Genomic DNA, 26904 nt, shown 5'->3' on the forward strand with positions numbered 1-26904 from the left:
CACTCCCAACCACCAATCATACAAGGACGCTGCAGGGATCCAAGAACATCGGTGGCCACCTCCATGGTCAGTGTCGGCGTCCATGGGCTTCCTCCACAATTACGACGTGTCTGCTACCACTTCATCAACCACCTCCACACCACAAGAAGGCCATGGTCATGAGGAATCTCCAAAAGTCTGATTAGTGCCACCCCTTATTTGCATATGATCAGGTGTTCTAATCACAATACTAAAATCTTTTTTCAGTTAATCCTAAAGCAATTATTCTAAATTTTGTTTGAGAGTCAATTATTCTTTTTTGAGTGCTGAGAATCGATTGTTCTATTTTTTTAGACAAGATTATTCTAAATTTATGACCGGTAATCATGTATCAGTGGGCTAGTCAAATAAGCTAGACCGGCCCGGCCCGGCCATCAGTCTAATAGCTCTGGAAGAACGGGCGGCGGTAAGAGCGGCCACGATGCGGTCGTCGTCACCTTCCTCCTCGATTCCTCGTCGTGCTTGCTCGCGATCCATTCTGCAGGGAGGCGAAACCCTCTGCGCGCCATGGGCGACCACTACGGTACGCTTGGGGTGCGGCCCGACGCTACCAAGGCCGAGGTCAAGGCCGCCTTCCGCCGCCGCGCCCTGCGCGACCACCCCGACCGCCACGCTCAATCCGGCGACGCCGGTGCCCGAGCCGAAGCCGCGCGGCGCTTCCGCCAGGCCTCCGACGCCTACCACGTCCTCTCCGACGACCAAAGGAGGGCCGAGTACGACCTCCGTCTCCGCTCTTCCTCCTATGTCCGCACATCCTCCTCCACCTGGGCCTCCTCCTCGTGTTCGCACGGCTACGGCTACGGGCACAGAGAAAGTTCTTGGCGGCGGCCGCCTCCGGGAGGCGGAGGCGCATCGGTGGGATACGATTGGGGCTTGTTGCTGAAGGCGATGACTCGGCGAAGGTTCCTTCTCAATCTCGGCTTCTCCAGGTACCAAATTGGCATCGATACTTTTCTTTCTTGAGTTCCTATGGCGCCGCGCAGAGGGCTCTTGCACTAATTTTGTTAGGTTTTCAACTTTCAAGAGAGAGTCCAATACCATTGCATGATTGTTACACAGTGGTTTATGGATATCTTGGTGTAAGAAATTAAACAGAACCAAACCTCCAAATTGGGTTACCACAAGTACTTGAATATTTGTTATCACTGCTGTTCGGTCAAATATGGATGCGCTTGGAGCTGGCAATCAGTTCCAAAAAACAGAATCAGACGTTTTTCCAAAGAAATTTCGTCATATATTTTGGACTTCAATACCTGTTCCACCTCATGCAATGGCATTCTTACTTCATAACTGTTTTGGCTGTTGACAGAGTACTTCTAATTCATAAATGTGAAATTAAAATTGACATGATATATGGCTACTCTTGGTGGAATGGTGGTTGATGATGAGTCGGTGAAGTCAGCTCATAAATCCTATGATGATCATGGGTTAGATGACACAGATTGGTGCTAAAATCAATGCTTAGTAGACTAGTAGTGAGGGGCTTAAATGCCAAACTAACATGGAACAATGTGAGCGTGAGTGTTGTTAACAAATCTATCCGAGGAATTGAACAAACTAACATGGAACAAGCCTCTGCACACAGTTTTTTTCCAATAAATGAACCAGATTTGAAAATAATGAGTTTATTGGACTGAAAACCAATTTAAAGCCATCTCAACATTGGACATAGCCTTCTTTAACGAACGCAGGTGCAGCAAATTCCCCAGAGTGATAGTTTTTTCCAAAGTAAGCTTCAAGTCAACCTTCCCTACTCCAAAAGCAGCAGACCTGAGCTGTTTCCTATCAAGAAAGGAAGAACTGTTGGCACATGCATGAGTTTCGGCTCTTGTATGAACCAACCAATCAATGGATTGACAATTGACATGCTATAACCTATAAGTAGAACAAGGGTATAATGAATAATCATACAGTGAGGTACTAGATTCACCGACAACCACACCTAGAGTTCTACCCTTGCGAGCCATTCTTCCCGCCTTCCCTGTCGTGGCATACATATCTTGGCCTTTTGGCCTACCTCACTGCACTTAAAGCAGGTGGCACCTTAGAGTTTGTTGCTTACTAGATTGGATTTTGATGCCCTGTCATGTGTGACACAAGCCACGTCTCTCCTCCACATCCTGGTGAGCAGTTGAGTCATCAAACTTCATGCCCTCTCATTTCTGATTAAGTGCGATGGCAAAACTTCTCCATGATGGAGATTTTAGGAATTATGCCCCTACAACAGACTTGGAGTTGTCTTGAACATCGGATTGAGCCATCTTATCCACTATTGTTGTAGGATCGTGGGACTGCCTTATCACTGACTCATTATCAACTGTCTTGTTGTTGTGGTATTGTTCGACCACCTAGATCTAGCACCCTGATTCTGAAACCACGAATTGGTGGTCTAACACACCCCGTAGCTCCACGATAAATTTGTATGTCATAGAGCTGCTCCGAAAAGATCATACACACAGCAGTTTTGTTTGCTACCTCAAGATCCACCTCCTGCTGGCAAGCCATCAGGTGTCACCTGTAGTATAACCCACCACAAGTTCTAGGGTAAGTGATACTAACGTACTTAGACTGCCATCTTTAATGTTTTCAGTATTCAGTCCTTAAATATGAAGATTAGTCACAATGACATGTTATTCTCTAGTGATGTTTGAAGTGCTAAAGCTGACGATGTCACAATGACAAGTTATTCTCTAGTGATGTTTGGAGTGTCTCTGAAAAATACATGCAATATGAAGTAATAACTGAATTACTTTTAATTGAATTGCAAGTCAGTACCCAAGAGATAAATTAACCCACTAACCAACTGATTAAGTGTAGGCAGGAGAGCGCAAAGCATACAAAGTATTGTTGATCGTGCTAGTATGGGAAGAACAAGATAGCTCCACACAAGGCAACATGAAACTGATGTCCAGGCAAATAAACTATTAATCATGATAGAATAGACATACATGTACTAGAAAGTAATAGCAGGTATTAATAACACTAGATCACTCAAACAGAATAACCTGAGTGACATTAAACAGTTTGATGCACTTATACTCTGATGGGAAATTCACTCGAAGACTCGACCACATTCAGTGGCCAGCCAAAGAACAGAGGAAGTAGATGTTACGTGCACATGTCAACATAACTCATCCCAGACGGCTGAGAGAATGTCCTAGAGGGTGCTAAATTTTGATCGGTCACGGCGTGTGCTACCAGGAGATCCATATGCTTAACATGGCAAACTCATGTGATTCCCTTTAGTGTTTTATGTAGTAATATCAAATGTTCTAGTCCGAATGGCCTCCCATTATTTTTATTATGATAGCGGTTGAGTTCAATGGCTGATGATGATAATTCTGCACTGCAGTGTATTGCTTTCTGGTGCAGCTTTTCTTGATGGAAGTATTCTGGAACTCTGGAACATGAATAACTCTGGGGTAAGTGTATATAGCCGGTGAACTTCTAGTGCTTTATCTAGAGTAACTTTCATTCTCATTTATTTCTTTTCTCAGTATCCACATGAGTTCCTTTGGTTTAACGATTTAACCCTTGTTCTTTTGAATTTATTTCCGTCAAGAGCAAGTTGATTTGGTTGTTGAGTGACAAAAGCTGGGTGAAGCTTATAATATGCAGTTTATTAGAATTGTTAGAAGGGAAAAGGTGGTACAAAACATCAAATGGTGAAACTTAATCCTTTTAACGTTGTCCATGTGATACCTTCTCCTTATCTGATTGTGACCATCACTGTAATGCGTCCAGTTTGTTCATTAAGCTAGAAAGATTGCAATTCACTGATAAGTTCAGGTTAAGTGCGGAATATGATGGAGATGCCCTTTTCTTTTTCCCAGTTGGTAGTTAGAATGCTTCAGTTTGGATTTTCTTGTACCTTCCAATGATGAACCACCCTTTGGAAACTATGGAACAGCTTCATGTTTTTCAAAGTTGTATTTCCAATTGGTAAGAAAATGAACATCAGTTTTTGAGAGTTTTCAATTTTCAGATGTAATTAAACTAACCCCTTGGTCATTTGTAGCTGCTTGGTCAGGTGAGGAGTAGGGATTAATTGGTGAATCGGCCTATTAACTGAATTTATCGGTAACCCATTCATTGGTAGGTTAATTAGGGCCTGCATATGCTGTTCATTGACTTAGAGAAGGCCTACGATAAGATACCGCGGAATGTCATGTGGTGGGCCTTGGAGAAACACAAAGTCCCAGCAAAGTACATTACCCTCATCAAGGACATGTATGATAATGTTGTGACAAGTGTTCGAACAAGTGATGGCGACACCGATGACTTCCTGATTAAAATAGGACTGCACCAGGGTCAGCTTTGAGCCCTTATCTTTTTGCTCTGGTGATGGATGAGATCACAAGGGATATACAAGGAGATATCCCATGGTGTGTATGCTCTTTGCGGATGATGTGGTGCTAGTCGATGATAGTCGGACGGGGGTCAATAGGAAGTTAGAGCTATGGAGACAAATCTTGGAATCCAAAGGTTTTAGGCTTAGTAGAACTAAAACCGAGTACATGAGGTGCGGTTTCAGTACTACTAGGCACGAGGAGGAGGTTAGCCTTGATGGGAAGGTGATGCCTCAAAAAGACACCTTTAGATATTTAGGGTCTATGCTGCAGAAGGATGGGGATATCGATGAAGACGTGAATCATCGAATCAAAGCCGGATGGATGAAGTGGCGCCAAGCTTCTGGCATTCTCTGTGACAAGAGAGTGCCACGAAAGCTAAAAGGCAAGTCCTATAGGACGGCGGTTCGACCCGCACTGTTGTATGGTGCTGAGTGTTGGCCGACTAAAAGGCGACATGTTCAACAGTTAGGTGTGGCGGAGATGCGCATGTTGAGATGGATGTGTGGCCACACAAGGAAGGACCGAGTCCGGAATGATGATATACGAGATAGAGTTGGGGTAGCGCCGATTGAAGAGAAGCTTGTCCAACATCGTATGAGATGGTTTGGGCATATTCAGCGCAGGCCTCCAGAAGCGCCAGTGCATAGCGGACGGCTAAAGCGTGCCGATAATGTCAAGAGAGGTCGGGGTAGACCGAACTTTACATGGGAGGAGTCCGTAAAGAGGGATATGAAGGATTGGAGTATGGACAAAGAACTAGCCATGGACGTGTGCGTGGAAGCTTGATATCCATGTGCGAGAACCATGAGTTGGTTGCGAGATCTTATGGGTTTCACCTCTAGCCTACCCAACTTGTTTGGGACTAAAGGCTTTGTTGTTGTTGTTGTTGTTGTTGTTGTTATCTTAGCTACATATAGCAATAATGCAGCAGCAGCATCAATAATGGAGAGCCAATAAGCAGCAGCGGCAGCAGCAACAGCATATAACACAGAGCAGGAGCAACATATAGCATAGCACAAAGCAGATCAGCATATAGCACAGACTGCTTGGGGAGGGGGCGGCGACCTGGAGCAGGAAGAAGAAGGGAGGCAAGCTCGTCTGCTGTGCTGCTGGTCTCGGGGAGGGGGAGGGTCGGCGGGCTCGAGCGGGAGGAAGAGGCTTGGTGCCTGGATCCTTGAGGAGTGCAGGCACCTCCGGCGGATGACGCCGGCTGCTCGTAGCCTCCTCCAATGAGGGTTACTACGGGAGGGGAGGGGAGAGTGAGAAGGGCCTGACCTATAAAACACCCAGTTTTGGGGTAAAGGAGGGAATGGTCCAAAATGTTGGAGCCCAAATTTCTCTCTCCCTCTATTCAGTTAACCGCCCCAGTGGAATAAATCGGCCTGACAGCCGATTAATCCGCTGGATGGATAAGGTGTTATCGCATCCTTGACCTACGGATTCAGGATTAACTGGCCGATTACCTTAAATATCGTTCGATATTTTTAACAGTTTGTAGAAATGATTATTCTTGTTTACTTGAGGAATTTGCGTTCACTAAACCATATATTGAGTTTAAATGTTCTACACATATATGTACACCAAATCTTATTGGCATGCTTAGCAGTAGCGGCTATAATGAGCTCACACACTTTCTTTTCTTGCTTATATAAGATAGTAAAAATGTGTCTTATTTTGACTCTGATTACAACTTTTCTGTCATAGTACTTTATATCTCTTACACCTTTTTTCCTGTACGTCAGGGTGGTATACTTAGATTTAGAGGTTGCAACGCCTAGCTACTCCCGTACATCAGTTTTGTTAGGTGTGTAATTTCATGTGTAGAGGTGATAAGAAACCCCTCGGGCAGCTTAGTTATGCTGGGTAGGGTGAGTGAGAAACAAAGAGGAGGATTATTATAATTATATAAATATTGTGTCAGGCATCATCAGCATATGACTAGTACTTAATCTTATTCTTGCTATTACTACTTACTAGTAGTAGTACTGGTGTTGTAGAAAAAAACGATTACTACTTACTACTAGTGACATGAAGTCGTGTTTTGTCTATTTGCCATGCAGAAATCATTTGAAGAAGCAATGGAGTCGATTGAGAAGGTAAAAGGGGGAAAGGGGAATAGGTAGAGAAGTAGATAGGTTCCATCAAATTGTGGTACACTGGTACATAGACAAACGAGTGTGCATATTGTTGTTCAGATCCTTCTGTACAGTCGGAATAATATTTGTGACAAAGTGACGACTGATTACCTGATCAGCGTAGCTGTGGATGATTGTAATGTGCATCTATGCCTAAGGTTCTTCCAGTGCAAAGATTCAAACAAGTTGTCTTTTAACCTCCTCTAATCATGCTTTGTTTCCTCGGAATCTGCAAGTAATCGCATTGTGTATTGTAATGGTACAGACAGAATGGTGGGTACGAAGGCTGGCCTGTATTAGAGATATATTTGGGTTACATGTGTTTGGTAGTCTAGGATTTGCAATCCGTCTTCTACCTTATTTTTAGGAGAGGTGTCTTGCCCTTAAGTCTTGTACTGAATATATACTCGTCCTCGTGGTTCAATAATACATCCATCATATTTCCTAATTCTCTTCCTCTATTCTTTCTACTTCCTCCGTCTAGGTGTGTAAGTCATCTTACGAAAATCAAATAATCTCAAAACACTTAGATATGGTATATTAACTCCCTCGTCGTTTCTTGTTTCATGACATCAATCAATAAGAGACGTGGGTTGTGTATGCTTTTAATGACTTAAGAATAACAAACATGACATGCAGTGGTTAGTTCATTGCATGCAATGCTATTGATTAGCAAAAAAAATATTAAATTCTCTCGTTTTTCACTCCGCCTTGGTCGCGGTGCACAGCCTAAGATGACTTACACACTTAGATAGAGGGAGTAATATGGTATCAGTCTAACCGATTCAAACCCTAGCCGAAGCCCATCTTTTTTGCCCCGCGTGCCGCCCCTGGGCAGTCGGCCTGCATGTCCGTCGCTGGGGCCACGCCACCCGTACCTAGGGTTCATCTGTCGTGTTGACCGGCTGCCCTAGAGAGTCTTTTCTCGAGCCCTTGCTCCGGAATTTTCTTTCTCGCCGGTTGTCTTGATCGGCGTTTCCTTTTTGATTTTTCGATCTACGATCGTTTTGTGTCGCCCGCCGCCGCCCACCTGCCCTTCTACTCCGACACCGACGCGACCACTTCGCCTCTTCTCTGACCCGACGGCCTTGCACGACACGGCGGCCCGTCACGGTTGTCGTTCGCGCGTCTGCCCGCCCATCGCTCTACGTCAGCCGTCACCGCCCTGCTTCGACCGAGATTCCTGCATCACCTCCCGCTTCCGTCCCGTATGTATGGCCTGCCTCCACACGACGTTGCGTTCGCCGCTTCGGGCCTGGCTGCTCGGGTGACGTTGTTGCGTTGGCCGCCCGCGCGTCGCTGCTGACGCACTCGTCCGCGCGTCATCCCACGCCGCCCGTCGTTGCCGGCTTCATCCCGCACTCCGCCTCCACCGAGCGACGTCTCCAACCTCGCGCGCGATCGGATTGATCACCCGCCCGCCGCCGCGATTCACCTCATCTACGTCGGGCGACCGACCTGTAAGTCGGTTGCGCGCGCCTCCGCATGTCCCGTGAAGATCGTCCCCGAGTTCAGCGCGCCCCTCCACCGATCGAGCAGCGGTCTACTGTTGCGTCGCCCCGTCGGGCCGCAGCGCCGCCGCCTCGTGGTTCTACTCACGGCTGCATCTACTCGTGTGTCGTCGTTGCGTCGCCCCTTCGGGGTGTAGTGCCGTGATACACGGTTCCCTGTCACCGCTCCGAGGTCGTCCCCGCGGTTGCACCGACCCGCGCTCCCCCGCAACGCCGCCCCTTCGGGACGTAGCGTCGCGGCACGCAGTCCACACCGCCGCCCCAAGGTCTTCCCGTCGTCGCCCCGACTTGCCTGCCGCCGTTGCGTCGCCCCTTCAGGCCTTAGCGTCGTGGCCCGCAGTCCACTCCGCCGTCATCGCACGTCGACTTCCCGTGGTATACGCCGTGCCGCCTCCATTGGCGTGGGAACACCACCGTCCCACGCCGGTCTTCGTCACGCTGTTGGGTTCTCCTCGCCTACTTCGAGCACCGTCGTCGTGCTCCTAACTTAGTCGTCGCCGTCGGCGCGTCCTCAAGCCCCTGCCACCGCTCTACTTCCTCGGCACCGCTGCCACTCGCTCACTCGAGCCACGCCGTCAGTCCACCCCCTTCGTCTTCGTCCAGCACCAGCTCGTCGCAGCGTCGCTGTCATCTTCCTCGACCACGCCGTCATCTTCCTCAACCATTCCGACCACCATTGATGACATCGGCCCCACGCCGATTGGCGCCGCAACCGCCGTCGAGTCTCCTTCTCTGCTGACCCCTACGACTCCTTGACATGGCGTATAGCTCGTGCAGGTCCCTTGTCTACGCATGCCCGATGCTGGCACCACCGATCTGTGCCTTTGTCCACGACGTGTCCCCGGGCCTGGCAAGCCTGGTGCGGCGCTTCGTCAACTTCGTCTTCGTTCGTCTACGCATGCCCGGTGTTGGCAACACCGACGTGTGCCTTTGTCTACGACGTGTCCCGAGGTCTGGCAAACTCGGCGCAACGCTTCGTCAACACCATCTTCTTCCCGGCGCACCACTACTTCGACACCACTTCGCCCATGACTAACTCGGTGCCTCCTTGCGCCCGCGGCTCCATGACGACTTCCTCGACACCGGCCACCCCGACTCGACATTGACCACGGCATTCTTCGCATGGCTACCTCGACCACGGCTACACCACCCACGCTCTCGGCTACCTCGATAACGGCACAAAGGGCTATCACCTCGCTTGAGCAACTCGACGGCTTCCTCTACAGTCAACGCGCCAGCGACGCAACACCGTCCACGACGCTCCCGCTACGACTGCGGAGGGATGCCAGCCGTCGGCTGCTATTCTCTTCAGTCTGACCGTTCGTGATGCTCATGTTGTCCGCAACGCTACCGCTACGACTGCAGGGAGGGGGGGGGGGGGGTGTTAGAGATATATTTGGGTTATGTGTTTGGTAGTCTAGGATTTGTAATCCGTGTCCTACTTTATCTTTAGAAGAGGTGTCTTATCCTTAGAGATATATTTGGGTTATATACTCACCTCCGAGGCTCAATAATACATCCATCATATTCGGCCAATTCTCTCCCTCTATCCATTCTAACAGCCTGGGCTTCGGGAGGCTAGTGTTTGAAGCTATGTTTAAAGCCCTAAATCAGACATGCTGTAGTGTTGAGAGCTTGTGTCATGTCAAGTGAAATTTATGTGCCTGCAAGGTTGTCCAAACTATGTCGTTGACAAAGAAAGAAAGAAGCAGCAGTTTCGCAGCTGCTGTCTGTTTGTCAACAAAATCATGCACGCAGACGCAAGCTCAGTGTGCCGTCACTTGACTCTGTCTCCACTAGGCGAGTCCACGAGTTCGTTTTACACAAACTTCATAAAATCTGTGATGGCCCGGCACCGCCACTCCTGCGGGTGTGCGCTGTCATGAGAGTGGTGTGTCCCTTCTTCTGTCAAAGAGAGAGAGAGAGAGGGTGGTGTGTCCCGGTCTGTCTGGTAAGGAAAGCCACACTACAAATAGCATTAATACGTCATCCTACGACTGTAAAACAGCCATAGAACCATGCAGCTATTTGTTCTAAGAGTTAATTACACTTTTGATATATAAACTTGCACTAGATGTACATATTCATACATAAACTTAAAAAATGACATAAATCCATTCTACGTGAATTTTGAATTTGCTAACCACATGTCCCGGGGGTACATAAATCGGTTCTACAACTTGTGTTCCGGGTACTTTTCGTCGTCTGCTGGTAACTTTTCACTCCATACCTGCATCTGCATGTGGGTCCCACATGTCAATGTATTAGATAGAAAAATAGGAGTAGATGCATAGCCAGAAACAACCAGCAGGAGTCGCCCACTCTTCAAAAAAAAAGCAATTAACTCTTGTTCTTTCTAATCTCGTCCACCGTTCACGTCGCAGCGCACGATGGCAACGCTCCAAATCTCTGCTCATCTACGTTACGTGCGTAGCTGAAAGGCAGAGCACGGTTAAGACCATAACACCAGCACAACACTTTGTAAATTGTAATGCAGTACTACTACTACTTGGATTAGACTACAAGTGATTAACATCATCATTGACCGCCACTAATCCACTTTACAGAACTCCTACTACTACGATCTCAACAAAAAGGAATCATCTACCACCTCCGCCCATCTGATCCTCACATCGGGAGGACCGACAAGACACTAAAAGCGCTACGTAGCATAAGAAAAGGAAAAAAGACCAATCCTTGAGAACTTCAGATCATCCCCCAGCTCTCCAACGTCGGGAAGGAGGACACGGCGGGCGGCGCGCTCATCATGGCCTCCAGCTCCTGCATCAGCCGCAGCGACGAGTCGTCCGCCATCGCGGGCATTGCTGTCGCCGCCGCCGCTCCGCCCGACGTCTTGTCCTCCCAACGCTGCTGCGGCAGCGAGGGCGCCTGGCCCTGGTCCAGCAAGAAGCAGGCGGACGTGTCCAGCGTCGGGAGCACGAAAGCGAGCGGGTCCGGCCGGGGCGGCGCTGGCACGGCGGAGGCTCTCTCCGCGCCGGGAAGGGCGTAGCCGGTGATCTCCTGCACCATGCGACGGAAGTTGGCCGGGTCGGCGGTGATGTACGTGGTCTGCGGGCGGCGGGACACCCGGGGCTTCCGCTTGGAGACGCGGCCCGTGCAGTGCCGCGCCGCCGCCGCCGCCGAGGCTGGCCTGCAGCTTACGGCGGGCAGCGCGGGCGCGTCGTACGGGGTGCAGGACAGCTCGGACGCGGAGGAGGTGGTGGTCGTGGAGGAGGAAGGGGTCGGGGAGGACGGCGAGGCGGAGGCGCGAGCGAGCGCGGTGGCGAGCGCGTCGTTCTCAAAGGCGGCGGCGGCGGGGGAGAACCAGGCGGCGTATGGCCAGGGAGCCGGGGCGGGAGCGGGGAGGTGGGACCAGGTGGTGTCAAGGCTCGCGCAGCTGTTGGCCATGGGAGGGAGAGGAAGTAGCTTTGCTTCCTGGATTGGGTTTGAAGGTGACTGATGCCGAGTGAGAGCGCGGCGGGGGGTTTATAGAGGGAGTGAGCGGCATACAGGATGGCGCTGGCCGCGGAATGGTGGACGTACCCAGAGCCAGCGGAGCAATAATCTTTTCTTTTGAAAAGTTAAATGATTTTGGTAGGGTTCACGATGACGGTGAGGAAGTGAGGAGAGAGCGGGGATTCGACATGGGGGTGGAGAAACCGCGTTGCGGCGTGGGCCGCGCAGCGAGCGCGGTGGACACGGCGCCGAGTGTGTGCTGCTGGCCGCTGCCGGTGCCACACCCACCCTGCCGGCTAATCGTCTCATCACGCCACGTCGCCTCTTTTCCTTGTCTAATCTCTCTCTCTCTCTCTCTTCCGGTTTCTTTCTCCTTCCCAGAGGACACTCGCGAGCGTGGCCCTGTGGCGGTCATTCTTCTTGCTGCCCAAGCTAGCCAGGGCTGCCTTGTTCCCCTAGCCTTGTGAATCCAGGCGTGTGCGTCAAGCCGAGGTAAGGAGCTGCAAATATTTATGTAATGTCACCAGATCTTAACTGCTCGATCCGTAGTTTAATCAGCCAGCAGTTTCCTGCAAAGATGACGAGTAAACTAATCACAGTGCTCGGCATCAGCTTGTTTTGTGCATACAGTAAGCCGTACGGAATAACCAACAGAATGTACTCCAGTAAGCATGGTTAGCAAGTGGAGCAGTGCTGTGCGGCGGTGTGTGAACAGCATTCAGTTGATAACGTTGGATACCGACTCGGCACGACGGCGACACTGTCCTGTCCTGCCTGGCACACATGGACGCTCCCGTCGTCTTGCTCTGATCCTTGCTTCAACACAAAAAAGGAAGAAAGAAAAGAGTCGTCGCCTCGTAGACGGGGAGTCAAAACGCGTTGTCAGAGCCCGGGCCCACGCCCGATGTGGTACGCATTTGGCCTATCTGGCCGTATGGAGTATGTAGTAGGAGTATGTATGGAATGGAGGTGGATCGGCTTTCAGCAGAGGCGAGCTGGCCCGGGTCGAGTGACCAAAAGGATTCCATATTCCATTCCCTTTATCCGCAGCCAATCATCAGTCAATCACATCAGTTGACATGGTCAGTGGACGGCGGAGAATCATTATTGCAGCAGCTAGGCAGCATCGCTGAGACGAAATCACTGTTTTGACCTTATACGTGAAGATTAGCACGAATTGACCTCGTTTGAAAAATATTTTCGAATTTGACCTTTTTTGGTCACGCCAACATCCCTGGTGTTTCAATTGCACTGCAGACGCCACGATCAATAGCGTTTAGCCCTGACCCACACTTCCGCAGTTGGCGCTAATGTGGCAAAGGCGAAACGCCATGAACCTTGCGTTTGGTGTAAATGCCATACTCCTTGGCGTTTGGTAATAGACACATGGCCAACCGGCCGGAGGAGGACTTCGTCGTCGTCCCAGCCATGCCGGAGATGTAGGCGGAGTCGGCGCTGCTCTCCACCAACGCAGCGGTGGCTTGGTTCGAAGGAGCCCGCGAGGATGTCCCATGCCACATCGCCGCAGCTGCGTTCGCCACCACCTTTGGCTTCCGTCAGGCAGACGTAAGTGTGGTGCATCACTTCCCCGAGCAGTATCTCGTCAGGTTTATGTACCAGCACAACTGTGCCGACGCGGTCAACCGCGGCGACTTTCTTGTCGGCAACTCCTCTCTCTTCGTCCATGCTTGGAGGCTCGAGGCGCACGCTGGACATGATGCCTACGTTCGCCTGTGCATCGAGGGGGTCCCTGTCCATGGCTGGAACGAGTATGTTGCCGCGTTCGTCATCGGCCGTGGGTGCTCCCTCGACTACATCAAGCAGAAGTCGCTGCGCTGGGAGGATACGCGCTACCTGGCGCTCTGGGCATGGACGTCCAACCCTAACACCATTCCAAAAGTGAAGTGGCTCACGCTGCCCGCCCGCGGTCACCGGCGCCGTGGCCGGCCCGGCCTGCGTCACCGCGTGCTGATCCACCTTGACCTGCACGAGGACCACTCCAAGGCTCGTGACGACGACGACCCGCCGCCAGCTGACATCTACGAGTTCACGTGGTTCCCCCGTATGGTGGACGGCACGACACGACGTGGTGACTGTCGTGCTAGACAGTCATGCGACGAGAGGCGTCCGGCACGGCGCGACGACGACAACGACCGCGACGGCGGCCCGTGTGCGCAGGAGGGATGGCGCGACCGCATCCACCGCTCCCTCTCCAGGGGCGCTCGCGGCCGTCAGCGGCAGGATGGCCAGGAGCACTCCCGCGATCGCTCGAGCGACACGGGTGGGAGGCGCCGAGGTGTTGGCCTTGGGCACGCGGATGTCGCTGCGGCGCAGCTGGTGTCGGATTTCGGGTTCCGCAGACCCTTGAGAGGTTCAAACTCTGGGGTGCGTGCGAAGAACTCAACCTCCCCAGTCTGCCTACTCGCTAATCTCACGGCCTATCTCGACGAACTAGAAGGAAACGGGACACAACCGTTTACCCAGGTTCGAGCCACCTTGCGGTGTAAAACCCTACTCCTGCTTTGTACTGGATTGGCCTCGAGGGGCTGAGGGTGAACTAGTACAGTGGGAGAACAACCTCGGGAGGAGGTGTGTTCTTGTGCTCGAGAGAGTTGGTGAGCTGGTGAGGATGGAATGGATCCGATCCGGTCTCCTTTTCCTCGTCGTCCCCTATGGTGGTGGCTAAGTCCTATTTATAGTGGCCTTGGTCCTCTTCCGAAATGAAGGCGGGAAGGGATCCCACAATGGCCAAATTCGAAGGGAGACAACTAATACGTGTTATCTTGACAAAAATAGTCTTCGCCTGCAAAAAGCCTCTGGTCGTGACGCCACGGTGGGCTCGGCGATGACCTCCGTCCTGGCAGTCTTGGTCTTGTTGCACAAGAACGAAAACCTTTAGTTGATTCCTCGGGACTCCACGCCTGCGCTTTGCCTCCTTAGCACCGAAAAGGAAATTGTTGCTCTGCACCCACTGGCACCCGCCTGGCCTTGGTCGTCATGGCTCACATCACCTGAGCCTCACGAGGTTAGACTTGCATAGGAATCTCCGCTCCTCAGGAGCCAGCCTGAGGAGGCCGCTCCTTTTGGAGGTCTTGATGTTGTCCGCCTCGCGAGGCTTGGCCCCTCGCGAGGGTCTTGAGTTGTTGATGCTGAAGGTGGGCCGTACCAGGCCGTCGATAGAGCCACACCGTGGGCCGCAGGCAGGCAAGTCTGGGTACCCTCGTTCCCAGTGTTGGGGAACGTAGTATTTCAAAAATTTCCTACGATCACGCAAGATCTATCTAGGAGAAGTATAGTAATGGGCGGGGAGAGTGTGTCCACGTACCCTCGTAGACCGAAAGCGGAAGCGTTTAGTAACGCAATTGATGTAGTCGAACGTCTTCGCGATCCAACCGATCAAGTACCGAACGCACGGCACCTCCGCGATCTACACACGTTCAGCTCGGTGACGTCCCTTGAACTCTAGATCCAGCTGAGGCCGAGGGAGAGTTTCGTCAGCACGACGGTGTAACACCCACGATGCGGCTATATCTCCCACGTGTCGGAGCACGACTTAGAGGCATAACCGCATAGTAGGCATGTCGCAAGAGGGGTAATCTTTACACATCCCATGTACTGAATAAGAAAGGGATAAAGAGTTGGCTTACAATCGCCACTTCACACAATACATAAATATAGCATTACATCATCCAGAATACAATCAAGGTCCGACTATGGAACCAAATAAAGAAAGACAACCCCTAATGCAAAAGATCCCCCGCCCCAACTGGGCTCCGCTACTGATCGTCCGGAAAGGAAACATAGTAACGTCCAAAATCCTCATCGAACTCCCACTTGAGTTCGGTCGCGTCCCCTGCACTGGCATCGTTGGCACCTGCATCTGGTTTTGGAAGTAATCTGTGAGTCACGGGGACTCAGCAATCTCACGCCCTCGCGATCAAGACTATTTAAGATTAAGGTAGGAAAAGGGGGTAGTGAGGTGGAGCTGCAGCAAGCACTAGCATATATGGTGGCTAACTTACGCAAATGAGAGCGAGAAGAGAAGTAAAGCACGGTCGATAAACTATCATGATCAAGAAGTGATCCTGAAACTACTTACGTTCAAGCATAACACGAGACCGTGTTCTCTGACAGGACTCTGCCGAAAAGAGACCATCACAGCTACACACGCTGCTGATTCATTTTAAATTAAGTTAAGTGTCAGGTTTTCTACAACCGGATATTAACAAATTCCCATCTGCCCATAACCGCGGGCACGACTTTCGAAAGTTCAAAACCCTCCAGGGGTGTCCCAACTTAGCCCATCACAAGCTCTCACGGTCAATGAAGGATATTCCTTCTCCCAGGAAGACCCGATCAGACTCGGAATCCCGGTTACAAGACATTTCGACAATGGTAAAACAAGACCAGCAAAGCCACCCGATGTGCCGACAAATCCTGATAGGTGTCGCACGTATCTTGTTCTCAGGGCACACCGGATAGGTCAAGCTACGAGTAAAACCAACCCTCGAGTTGCCCCGAGGTGGCCCCTCAGGCTGCCCGTTTTGGACCAACACTCAGAGGAGCACTGGCCCGGGGGGTTTAAAATAAAGATGACCCTTGAGTCCACGGAACCCAAGGGAAAAGGCTTAGGTGGCAAATGGTAAAACAAAAGTTGGGCCTTGCTGGAGGAGTTTTATTCAAGGCGAACTATCAAGGGGTTCCCATTATAACCCAACCGCGTAAGGAACGCAAAAACAAGGAACATAACACCGGTATGACGGAAACTAGGGCGGCAAGAGTGGAACAAAACACCAGGCATAAGGCCAAGCCTTCCACCCTTTACCAAGTATATAGGTGCATGAAAGTAAACAAGATATACTAATGATATCCCAACAAAAATCATGTTCCAACAAGGAACAAACTCCATCATCACCTGCAACACGCAATGCTATAAGAGGGGTTGAGCAAAGCGGTAACATAGCCATACAACGGTTTTGTTGGAAATATGCCCTAGAGGCAATAATAAAATGGTTATTATTATATTTCTTTGTTCATGATAATTGTCTATTGTTCATGCTATAATTGTGTTATCCGGAAATCGTAATACATGTGTGAATACATAGACCACAACACGTCCCTAGTGAGCCTCTAGTTGACTAGCTCGTTGATCAAAAGATAGTCATGGTTTCCTGACTATGGACATTGGATGTCATTGATAACGAGATCACATCATTAGGAGAATGATGTGATGGACAAGACCCAATCCTAAGCATAGCTTAAAGATCGTGTAGTTCGTTTGCTAGAGCTTTTCCGAATGTCAAGTATCATTTCCTTAGACCATGAGATTGTGCAACTCCCGGATACTGTAGGAGTGCTTTGGGTGTGCCAAACGTCACAACGTAACTGGGTGACTATAAAGGTACACTACGGGTATCTCTGAAAGTGTCTGTTCGGTTGGCATGAATCGAGACTGGGATTTGTCACTCCGTATGACGGAGAGGTATCTCTGGGTCCACTCGGTAATGCATCATCATAATGAGTCAATGTGACCAAGTGGTTGATCACGGGATCATGCATTACGGTACGAGTAAAGTGACTTTCCGGTAACGAGATTGAACGAGGTATTGGGATACCGACGATCGAGTCTCGGGCAAGTAACGTACCGATTGACAAAGGGAATTGTATACGGGATTGATTGAGTCCTCGACATCGTGGTTCATCCGATGAGATCATCGAGGAGCATGTGGGAGCCAACATGGGTATCCAGATCCCGCTGTTGGTTATTGACCGGAGAGTCGTCTCGGTCATGTCTGCGTGTCTCCCGAACCCGTAGGGTCTACACACTTAAGGTTCGGCGACGCTAGGTTGTTGAGATATTAGTATACGGTAACCCGAAAGTTGTTCGGAGTCCCAGATGAGATCCCGGACATCACGAGGAGTTCCGGAATGGTCCGGAGGTGAAGATTCATATATAGGAAGTCAAGTTTCGGCCATCGGGAAAGTTTCAGGGGTAATCGGTATTGCACCGGGACCACCGGAAGGGTCCCGGGGGTCCACCGGGTGGGGCCACCTATCCCGGAGGGCCCCATGGGCTGAAGTGGGAGGGGAACAGCCCCTAGTGGGCTGGTGCGCCCCCCCATGGGCCTTCCTACGCCTAGGGTTGGAAACCCTAGGGGTGGGGGCGCCCCACTTGGCTTGGGGGGCACTCCACCCCCCTTGGCCGCCCCCCCTTGGAGATTGCATCTCCTAGGGCCGGCGCCCTCCCCTAGGGGTCCTATATATAGTGGGGGGGAGGGAGGGCAGCCGCACCCTAGCCCCTGGCGCCTTCCTCTCCCTCCCGTGACACTCCTCCCTCTCCCTGAGCTTTGCGAAGCCCTGCCGAGATCACCGTTGCTTCCACCACCACGCCGTCGTGCTGCTGGATCTTCATCAACCTCTCCTTCCCCCTTGCTGGATCAAGTTGGAGGAGATGTCTTCCCAACCGTACGTGTGTTGAACGCGGAGGTGCCGTCCGTTCGGCGCTAGGTCATCGGTGATTTGGATCACGACGAGTACGACTCCATCAACCCCGTTCTCTTGAACGCTTCCGCGCGCGATCTACAAGGGTATGTAGATGCACTCCCCTCTCCCTCGTTGCTAGATGACTCCATAGATTGATCTTGGTGATGCATAGAAAATTTTAAAATTCTGCTACGTTCCCCAACAGTGGCATCATGAGCTAGGTCTATGCGTAGTTTCTATGCACGAGTAGAACACAAAGCAGTTGTGGGCGTGGATATTGTAAATTTGCTTGCCGTTACTAGTCTTATATTGATTCGGCGGCATCGTGGGATGAAGCGGCCCGGACCGACCTTACACGTACGCTTACGTGAGACTGGTTCCACCGATTGACATGCACTAGTTGCATAAGGTGGCTAGCGGGTGTCTGTCTCTCCCACTTTAGTCGGATCGGATTCGATGAAAAGGGTCCTTATGAAGGGTAAATAGAAATTGGCATATCACGTTGTGGTTTTGGCGTAGGTAAGAAACGTTCTTGCTAGAAACCTATAGCAGCCACGTAAAAACTTGCAACAACAATTAGAGGACGTCTAACTTGTTTTTGCAGCATGTGCCGTGTGATGTGATATGGCCAAAAAAGATGTGATAGATGATATATGTGACGTATGAGATTGATCATGTTCTTGTAATAGGAATCACGACTTGCATGTCAATGAGTATGACAACCGGCAGGAGCCATAGGAGTTGTCTTAATTTATTTATGACCTGCGTGTCAACATAAACGTCATGTAATTACTTTACTTTATTGCTAAAGCTTTACCATAGTAGTAGAAGTAATAGATGACGAGACAACTTCAAGAAGACACGATGATGGAGATCATGATGATGGAGATCATGGTGTCATGCCGGTGACAACGATGATCATGAAGCCCCGAAGATGGAGATCAAAAGGAGCAAATGATATTGGCCATATCATGTCACTATTTGATTGCATGTGATGTTTATCAGGTTTTGCATCTTATTTGCTTAGAACGACGGTAGCTTAAATAAGATGATCCCTCGTAATAATTTCAAGAAAGTGTTCCCCCTAACTGTGCACCGTTGCGAAGGTTCGTTGTTTCGAAGCACCACATGATGATCGGGTGTGATAGATTCTAACGTTCAAATACAACAGGTGTAAGCTAGATTTACACACGCAATACACTTAGGTTGACTTGACGAGCCTAGCATGTACAGACATGGCCTCGGAACACGGAAAACCGAAAGGTCGAGCATGAGTCGTATAGAAGATACGATCAACATGAAGATGTTCACCGATGTTGACTAGTCCGTCTCACGTGATGATCGGACACGGCCTAGTTGACTCGGATCATGTTTCACTTAGATGACTAGAGGGATGTCTATCTGAGTGGGAGTTCATTGAACAATTTGATTAGATGAACTTAATTATCATGGACTTAGTCTAAAATCTTTACACTATGTCTTGTAGATCAAATGGCCCACGCTAATGTTGCCCTCAACTTCAACGCGTTCCTAGAGAAAACCAAGCTGAAAGATGATGGCAGTAACTATACGGACTGGGTCCAGAACCTGAGATCATCCTCATAGCTGCCAAGAAAGATTATGTCCTAGAAGCACCGCTAGGTGACGCACCCATCCCAGAGAACCAAGACGTTATGAACGCTTGGCAGTCATGTGCTGATGATTACTCCCTCGTTCAGTGCGGCATGCTTTACAACTTAGAACCGGGGCTCCAAAAGCGTTTTGAGCGACACGGAGCATATGAGATGTTCGAAGAGCTGAAAATGGTTTTCCAAGCTCATGCCCGGGTCGAGAGATATGAAGTCTCCGACAAGTTCTTCAGTTGTAAGATGGAGGAAAACAGTTCTATCAGTGAGCACATACTCAAAATGTCTGGGTTGCATAACCGCTTGACTCAGCTGGGAGTTAATCTCCCAGATGACGCAGTCATTGACAGAATCCTTCAGTCGCTTCCACCGAGCTACAAGAGCTTTGTGATGAACTTCAATATGCAGGGGATGGAAAAGACCATTCCTGAGGCATATTCAATGCTGAAATCAGCGGAGGTGGAAATCAAAAAGGAACATCAAGTGTTGATGGTGAATAAAACCACTAAGTTCAAGAAAGGCAAGGGTAAGAAGAACTTCAAGAAGGACGGCAAAGGGGTTGCCGCGCCCGGTAAGCAAGCTGCCGGGAAGAAGTCAAAGAATGGACCCAAGCCTGAGACTGAGTGTTTTTATTGCAAGGGAAGTGGTCACTAGAAGCGGAACTGCCCCAAATACTTAGCGGACAAGAAGGCCGGCAACACTAAAGGTATATGTGATATACATGTAATTGATGTGTACCTCACCAGTACTCGTAGTAGCTCCTGGGTATTTGATACCGGTGCGGTTGCTCACATTTGTAACTCAAAGCAGGAGCTGCGGAATAAGCAGAGACTGGCGAAGGACGAGATGACGATGCGCGTCGGGAATGGTTCCAAGGTCGATGTGATCGCCGTCGGCACGCTACCTCTACATTTACCTACGGGATTAGTTTTAAACCTCAATAATTGTTATTTAGTGCCAGCTTTGAGCATGAACATTGTATCAGGATCTCGTTTAATTTGAGATGGCTACTCATTTAAATCCGAGAATAATGGTTGTTCTATTTATATGAGAGATATGTTTTATGGTCATGCTCCACTGGTGAATGGTTTATTCTTAATGAATCTCGAGCTTAATGTTACACATATTCATAGTGTGAATACCAAAAGATGTAAGGTTGGTAATGATAGTCCCACATACTTGTGGCACTGCCGCCTTGGTCACATAGGTGTCAAACTCATGAAGAAGCACCATGCAGATGGACTTTTGGAGTCTCTTGATTACGAATCATTTGACACGTGCGAACCATGCCTCATGGGTAAAATGACCAAGACTCCGTTCTCAGGAACAATGGAGCGAGCAACCAACTTATTGAAAATCATACATACTGATGTGTGCGGTCCAATGAGCGTTGAGGCTCGCGGTGGCTATCGTTATGTTCTCACCCTCACTGATGACTTGAGTAGATATGGGTATGTCTACTTAATGAAACACAAGTCTGAGACCTTTGAAAAGTTCAAGGAATTTCAGAGTGAGGTTGAGAATCAACGTGACAGAAAAATCAAGTTCTTGCGATCAGATCGTGGGGGAGAATACTTGAGTCACGAATTTGGCACACACTTAAGGAAATGTGGAATAGTTTCACAACTCACGCCGCCTGGAACACCTCAGCGTAATGGTGTGTCCGAACGTCGTAATTGCACTCTATTGGATATGGTGCGATCTATGATGTCTCTTACCGATCTACCGCTGTCATTTTGGGGCTATGCTTTAGAGACTACCGCATTCACTTTAAATAGGGCTCCGTCGAAATCCGTTGAGACGACACCGTATGAATTATGGTTTGGGAAGAAACTTAAGCTGTCGTTTCTAAAAGTTTGGGGATGCGATGCTTATGTCAAGAAACTTCAACCTGAAAAGCTCGAACCCAAATCGGAAAAATGTGTCTTCATAGGATACCCTAAAGAAACTACTGGGTATACCTTCTACCTCAGATCCGAAGGCAAGATCTTTGTTGCCAAGAATGGATCCTTTCTAGAGAAAGAGTTTCTCTCGAAAGAAATAAGTGGGAGGAAAGTAGAACTTGATGAAGTATTACCTCTTGAACCGGGGAGTGGCGCAGCTCAGGAAATTGTTCCTGAGGTGCCTGCACCGACTAGAGAGGAAGTTAATGATGATGATCATGAAACTTCAGATCAAGTTGCTACTGAACTTCGTAGGTCCACAAGGACACGTTCCGCACCAGAGTGGTACGGCAACCTTGTCTTGGAAATCATGTTGTTAGACAATGGTGAACCTTCGAACTATGAAGAAGCGATGGCGGGCCCAGATTCTGTCAAATGGCTGGAAGCCATGAAATCCGAGATAGGATCCATGTATGAAAACGAAGTATGGACTTTGACTAACTTGCTCGTTGATCGGCGAGCCATAGAAAATAAATGGATCTTTAAGAAGAAGACAGACACGGATGGTAATGTGACCATCTATAAAGCTCGGCTTGTCGCTAAGGGTTATCGACAAGTTCAAGGGGTTGATTACGATGAGACTTTCTCACCCGTAGCGAAGCTGAAGTCCGTCCGAATCATGTTAGCAATTGCCGCATTCTATGATTATGAGATATGGCAAATGGACGTCAAAACGGCATTCCTTAATGGTTTCCTTAAGGAAGAATTGTATATGATGCAGCCGGAAGGTTTTGTCGATCCTAAGAATGCTGACAAGGTGTGCAAGCTCCAACGCTCGATTTATGGGCTGGTGCAAGCATCTCGGAGTAGGAACATTCGTTTTGATGAGATGATCAAAGCGTTTGGGTTTACGCAAACTTATGGAGAAGCCTGCATTTACAAGAAAGTGAGTGGGAGCTCTGTAGCATTTCTCATATTGTATGTGCATGACATACTGTTGATGGGAAATGATATAGAATTCTCGGAAAGCATAAAGGCCTACTTGAACAAGTGTTTTTCAATGAAGGATCTTGGAGAAGCTGCTTACATATTAGGCATCAAGATCTATAGAGATAGATCGAGACGCCTCATTGGTCTTTGACAGAGTACGTAAATTGACAAGATATTGAAGAAGTTCAATATGGATCAGTCAAAGAAGGGGTTCTTTCCTGTATTGTAAGGTACGAGATTGAGCACGGCTCAATGCCCGACCACGACAGAAGATAGAGAAAAGATGAGTGTCATCCCCTATGCCTCAGCCATAGGGTCTATCATGTATGCTATGCTGTGTACCAGACCTGATGTAAACCTTGCCGTAAGTTTGGTAGGAAGGTACCAAAGTAATCCCGGCATGGAACACTGGACAACGTTCAAGAATATCCTGAAGCACCTGAAGAGGACTAAGGATATGTTTCTCGTTTATGGAGGTGACAAAGAGCTCGTCGTAAAGGGTTACGTCGATGCTAGCTTTGACACAGATCTGGATGACTCTAAGTCACAAACCGGATACGTGTATATTTTGAATGGTGGGGCAGTAAGCTGGTGCAGTTGCAAGCAAAGCGTTGTGGCGGGATCTACATGTGAAGCGGAGTACATGGCAGCCTCGGAGGCAGCACAAGAAGCAGTCTAGGTGAAGGAGTTCATTACCGACCTAGGAGTCATACCCAATGCGTCGGGCCCGATGACTCTCTTCTGTGACAACACTGGAGCTATTGCCCTTGCCAAGGAGCCCAGGTTTCACAGGAAGACCAGGCATATCAAGCGTCGCTTCAACTCCATTCGTGAAAGTGTTCAAAATGGAGACATAGATATTTGTAAAGTACATACGGACCTGAATGTGGCAGATCCATTGACTAAACCTCTCCCTAGAGCAAAACATGATCAACACCAGAACTGCATGGGTGTTCGATTCATCACAATGTAACCAGACTATTGAGTCTAGTGCAAGTGGGAGACTATTGGAAATATGCCCTAGAGGCAATAATAAAATGGTTATTATTATATTTCTTTGTTCATGATAATTGTCTATTGTTCATGCTATAATTGTGTTATCCGGAAATCGTAATACATGTGTGAATACATAGACCACAACACGTCCCTAGTGAGCCTCTAGTTGACTAGCTCGTTGATCAAAAGATAGTCATGGTTTCCTGAGTATGGACATTGGATGTCATTGATAACGAGATCACATCATTAGGAGAATGATGTGATGGACAAGACCCAATCCTAAGCATAGCTTAAAGATCGTGTAGTTTGTTTGCTAGAGCTTTTCCGAATGTCAAGTATCATTTCCTTAGACCATGAGATTGTGCAACTCCCGGATACCGTAGGAGTGCTTTGGGTGTGCCAAACGTCACAACGTAACTGGGTGACTATAAAGGTACACTACGGGTATCTCCGAAAGTGTCTGTTGGGTTGGCACGAATCGAGACTGGGATTTGTCACTCCGTATGATGGAGAGGTATCTCTGGGCCCACTCGGTAATGCATCATCATAATGAGCTCAATGTGACCAAGTGGTTGATCATGGGATCATGCATTACGGTACGAGTAAAGTGACTTGCCATTAATGAGATTGAACGAGGTATTGGGATACCGACGATCGAGTCTCGGGCAAGTAACGTACCGATTGACAAAGGGAATTGTATACGGGATTGATTGAATGCTCGACATCATGGTTCATCCGATGAGATCATTGAGGAGCATGTGGGAGCCAACATGGGTATCCAGATCCCGCTGTTGGTTATTGACCGGAGAGTCGTCTCGGTCATGTCTGCGTGTCTCCCGAACCCGTAGGGTCTACACACTTAAGGTTCGGTGACACTAGGTTGTTGAGATATTAGTATACGGTAACCCGAAAGTTGTTCGGAGTCCCGGATGAGATCCCGGACGTCACGAGGAGTTCCGAAAGGCTCCGGAGGTGAAGATTTATATATAGGAAGTCAAGTTTCGACCATCAGGAAAGTTTCGGGGGTAATCGGTATTGCACCGGGACCACCGGAAGGGTCCCGGGGGTCCACCGGCTGGGGCCACCTATCCCGGAGGGCCCCATGGGCTGAAGTGGGAGGGGAACCAGCCCCTAGTGGGCTGGTACGCCCCCCATGGGCCTCCCCTGTGCCTAGGGTTGGAAACCCTAGGGGTGGGGGTGCCCCACGGTCAATGAAGCATATTTCCAACACTCCACCCCCCTTGGTCGCCGCCCCCCTTGGAGATTTCATCTCCTAGGGCCGGCGCTCCCCCTGGGGGTCCTATATATAGTGGGGGGGGGGGGGAGGAGGGAGGGCAGCCGCACCCTAGCCCCTGGTGCCTCCCTCTCCCTCCCGTGATACTCCTCCCTCTCCCTGAGCTTGGCGAAGCCCTGCCGAGATCACCGTTGCTTCCACCACCACGCCGTCGTGCTGCTGGATCTTCATCAACCTCTCCTTCCCCCTTGCTGGATCAAGTTGGAGGAGACGTCTTCCCAATCGTACGTGTGTTGAACGCGGAGGTGCCGTCCGTTCGGCGCTAGGTCATCGGTGATTTGGATCACGACGAGTACGACTCCATCAACCCCGTTCTCTTGAACGCTTCCGCGCGCGATCTACAAGGGTATGTAGATTTACTCCCCTCTCCCTCGTTGCTAGATGACTCCATAGATTGATCTTGGTGATGCATAGAAAATTTTAAAATTCTGCTACGTTCCCCAACAGGTTTGCTAGGACAAGGTGGGTTACAGGTTTGACATGGCAATATGGGAGGCATGATATATCAAGTGGTAGGTATCGCGGCATAGCAATAGAGCGAGCAACTAGCAAGCAAAGATAGAAGTGATTTCGAGGGTATGGTCATCTTGCCTACAAAGTTCTCCGAGTTGACGTAAGCTTGATCCTCGTAAGCGTACTCAATGGGTTCCTCGATCACGAACTCGTCTCCCGGCTCTACCCAAGGCAAGAACACAAGCAAAGGAAACCACAATCAACCACGGTGCAATGCGCAAGCAACATGATGCAAAACATGGCATGATATGCGGGATGTGATATGCAATGCATATGCGAGCTCCGGAAGGAAAAGATTGTTTAAGGCATCAACTTGGCAAACCAAGTCCTCCGCTGGAAAGGTGAGTTGATTTCGGTCGAAATCGATATAAAGATCACTGGAATCGGATGCACGGTTTGCAAATGGCAAGCAAAACAAGAATGGCACAATTCTGTGATTAACCGCACGATGCCATCTAGAATGCAACAAGAAACTAAACTACTGCACCCCAACATAGCAACAAAGCACATGGCAGTGATCTTCTCAAGATGCTTGACAAAATATGAACACTGAGATACGGCTAAATCACACAAGAGCAGGTTCAAACAAGCATGGCAAAAGTGCAAAAGATATCAGCTTCACAGACTTAGTGAAAATACTAACATGTCAGGAATTAACATTAGGAAGCAATGTTTAGAGCAAGATAACAACAGGCTACAGGAACATATCATGGCAAAACAAGGCATGGCATGAATCTACTCAAAGCCTATAACAAAAGACCCTTATTGACCATAAGCCAAAAAGGATCAGAAGATATGATGGCACCCATGTAAACATAGCAAGTTTCGTTAACAGATTCAGACTTAGCAGAAAAATGGACATGGCAAAAACAGAATTATGAAGGCCTCTTTGCGAGCTCGATTCACTCACCACAAGGCATGGCATGACAAGATAAGCATACTACCAGCAAGAAGACATGTTCATGAAGCTAACCAAAGCAAGAACAAACTCATAGAATAAATGGATCAACTACAACAACCTTGGCAAAATTGATTAACACATAAACAATCTGCCCGGAATATTTTATAGCAAAAGTAGAGCAAGATTGAGTCATGCTAGGGCACTCCATAAATGCAAACAGGAGCAAGGATGGATAGAGCATAACCATATGTCCAATTCATCCTGACTTAACATATTCAAAAGAAGCATGGATCTCTCTGTAGCAACATGAATATATGGCATTAAAATAATAGCAGGGAAATGACAGTGAAATTCTAAGTCCCTGAAATGAGCAATATCACGAGAGCTACTTTGCATGCATGTGCTAGTCACCACATTGATCATAAAAATACATGACATACACCCCTGTAAAGATGGCATGGCATAGCCCAAAACACATGTAGAGATCAAGCCCATATGCAGCACACAATAATCATGGCAAAAATGACAAATGCTCATAATCTGCTAAGTAACAGGAACTAACATTTTATAGCACTCTTGCATCAACAATTTGGGCATCAAGATGGACTCAAACAAGCATGGCACGATGGAACGAAATGAAGAGCACATCCAGATGAACAATTTGATATATCACACGCACAAAACGAAGCTACGGATGAGGAGTTATGGCATGATGAATAGTGCATG

The 26904-nt window shown here is 49.0% G+C and overlaps 2 protein-coding genes across 2 annotated transcripts; one reads left to right on the forward strand and one right to left on the reverse strand.

Moving 5' to 3' along the window:
• The first annotated feature begins 402 nt into the window (after positions 1-402).
• LOC125543686 (Chaperone DnaJ-domain superfamily protein) lies at positions 403-6723 on the forward strand. Its single transcript, XM_048707135.2, has 3 exons — positions 403-968; positions 3392-3461; positions 6452-6723. Exons 1-3 carry the CDS (start codon positions 547-549, stop codon positions 6512-6514), a joined length of 555 nt encoding a protein of 184 aa, XP_048563092.1. The 5' UTR covers positions 403-546; the 3' UTR covers positions 6515-6723.
• A 3792-nt stretch (positions 6724-10515) lies between these two features.
• Positions 10516-11526, reverse strand: LOC147979322 (uncharacterized). The gene has a single exon (XM_087546839.1). It carries the CDS (start codon positions 11443-11445, stop codon positions 10744-10746), a length of 702 nt encoding a protein of 233 aa, XP_087402965.1. The 5' UTR covers positions 11446-11526; the 3' UTR covers positions 10516-10743.
• Between the last annotated feature and the right edge of the window lie 15378 nt (positions 11527-26904).

This window comes from Triticum urartu, chromosome 3A (genome assembly GCF_056163025.1).
Source record: "Triticum urartu cultivar PI428250 chromosome 3A, HENAU_Tu73, whole genome shotgun sequence".
Lineage (NCBI taxonomy): Eukaryota > Viridiplantae > Streptophyta > Magnoliopsida > Poales > Poaceae > Triticum > Triticum urartu.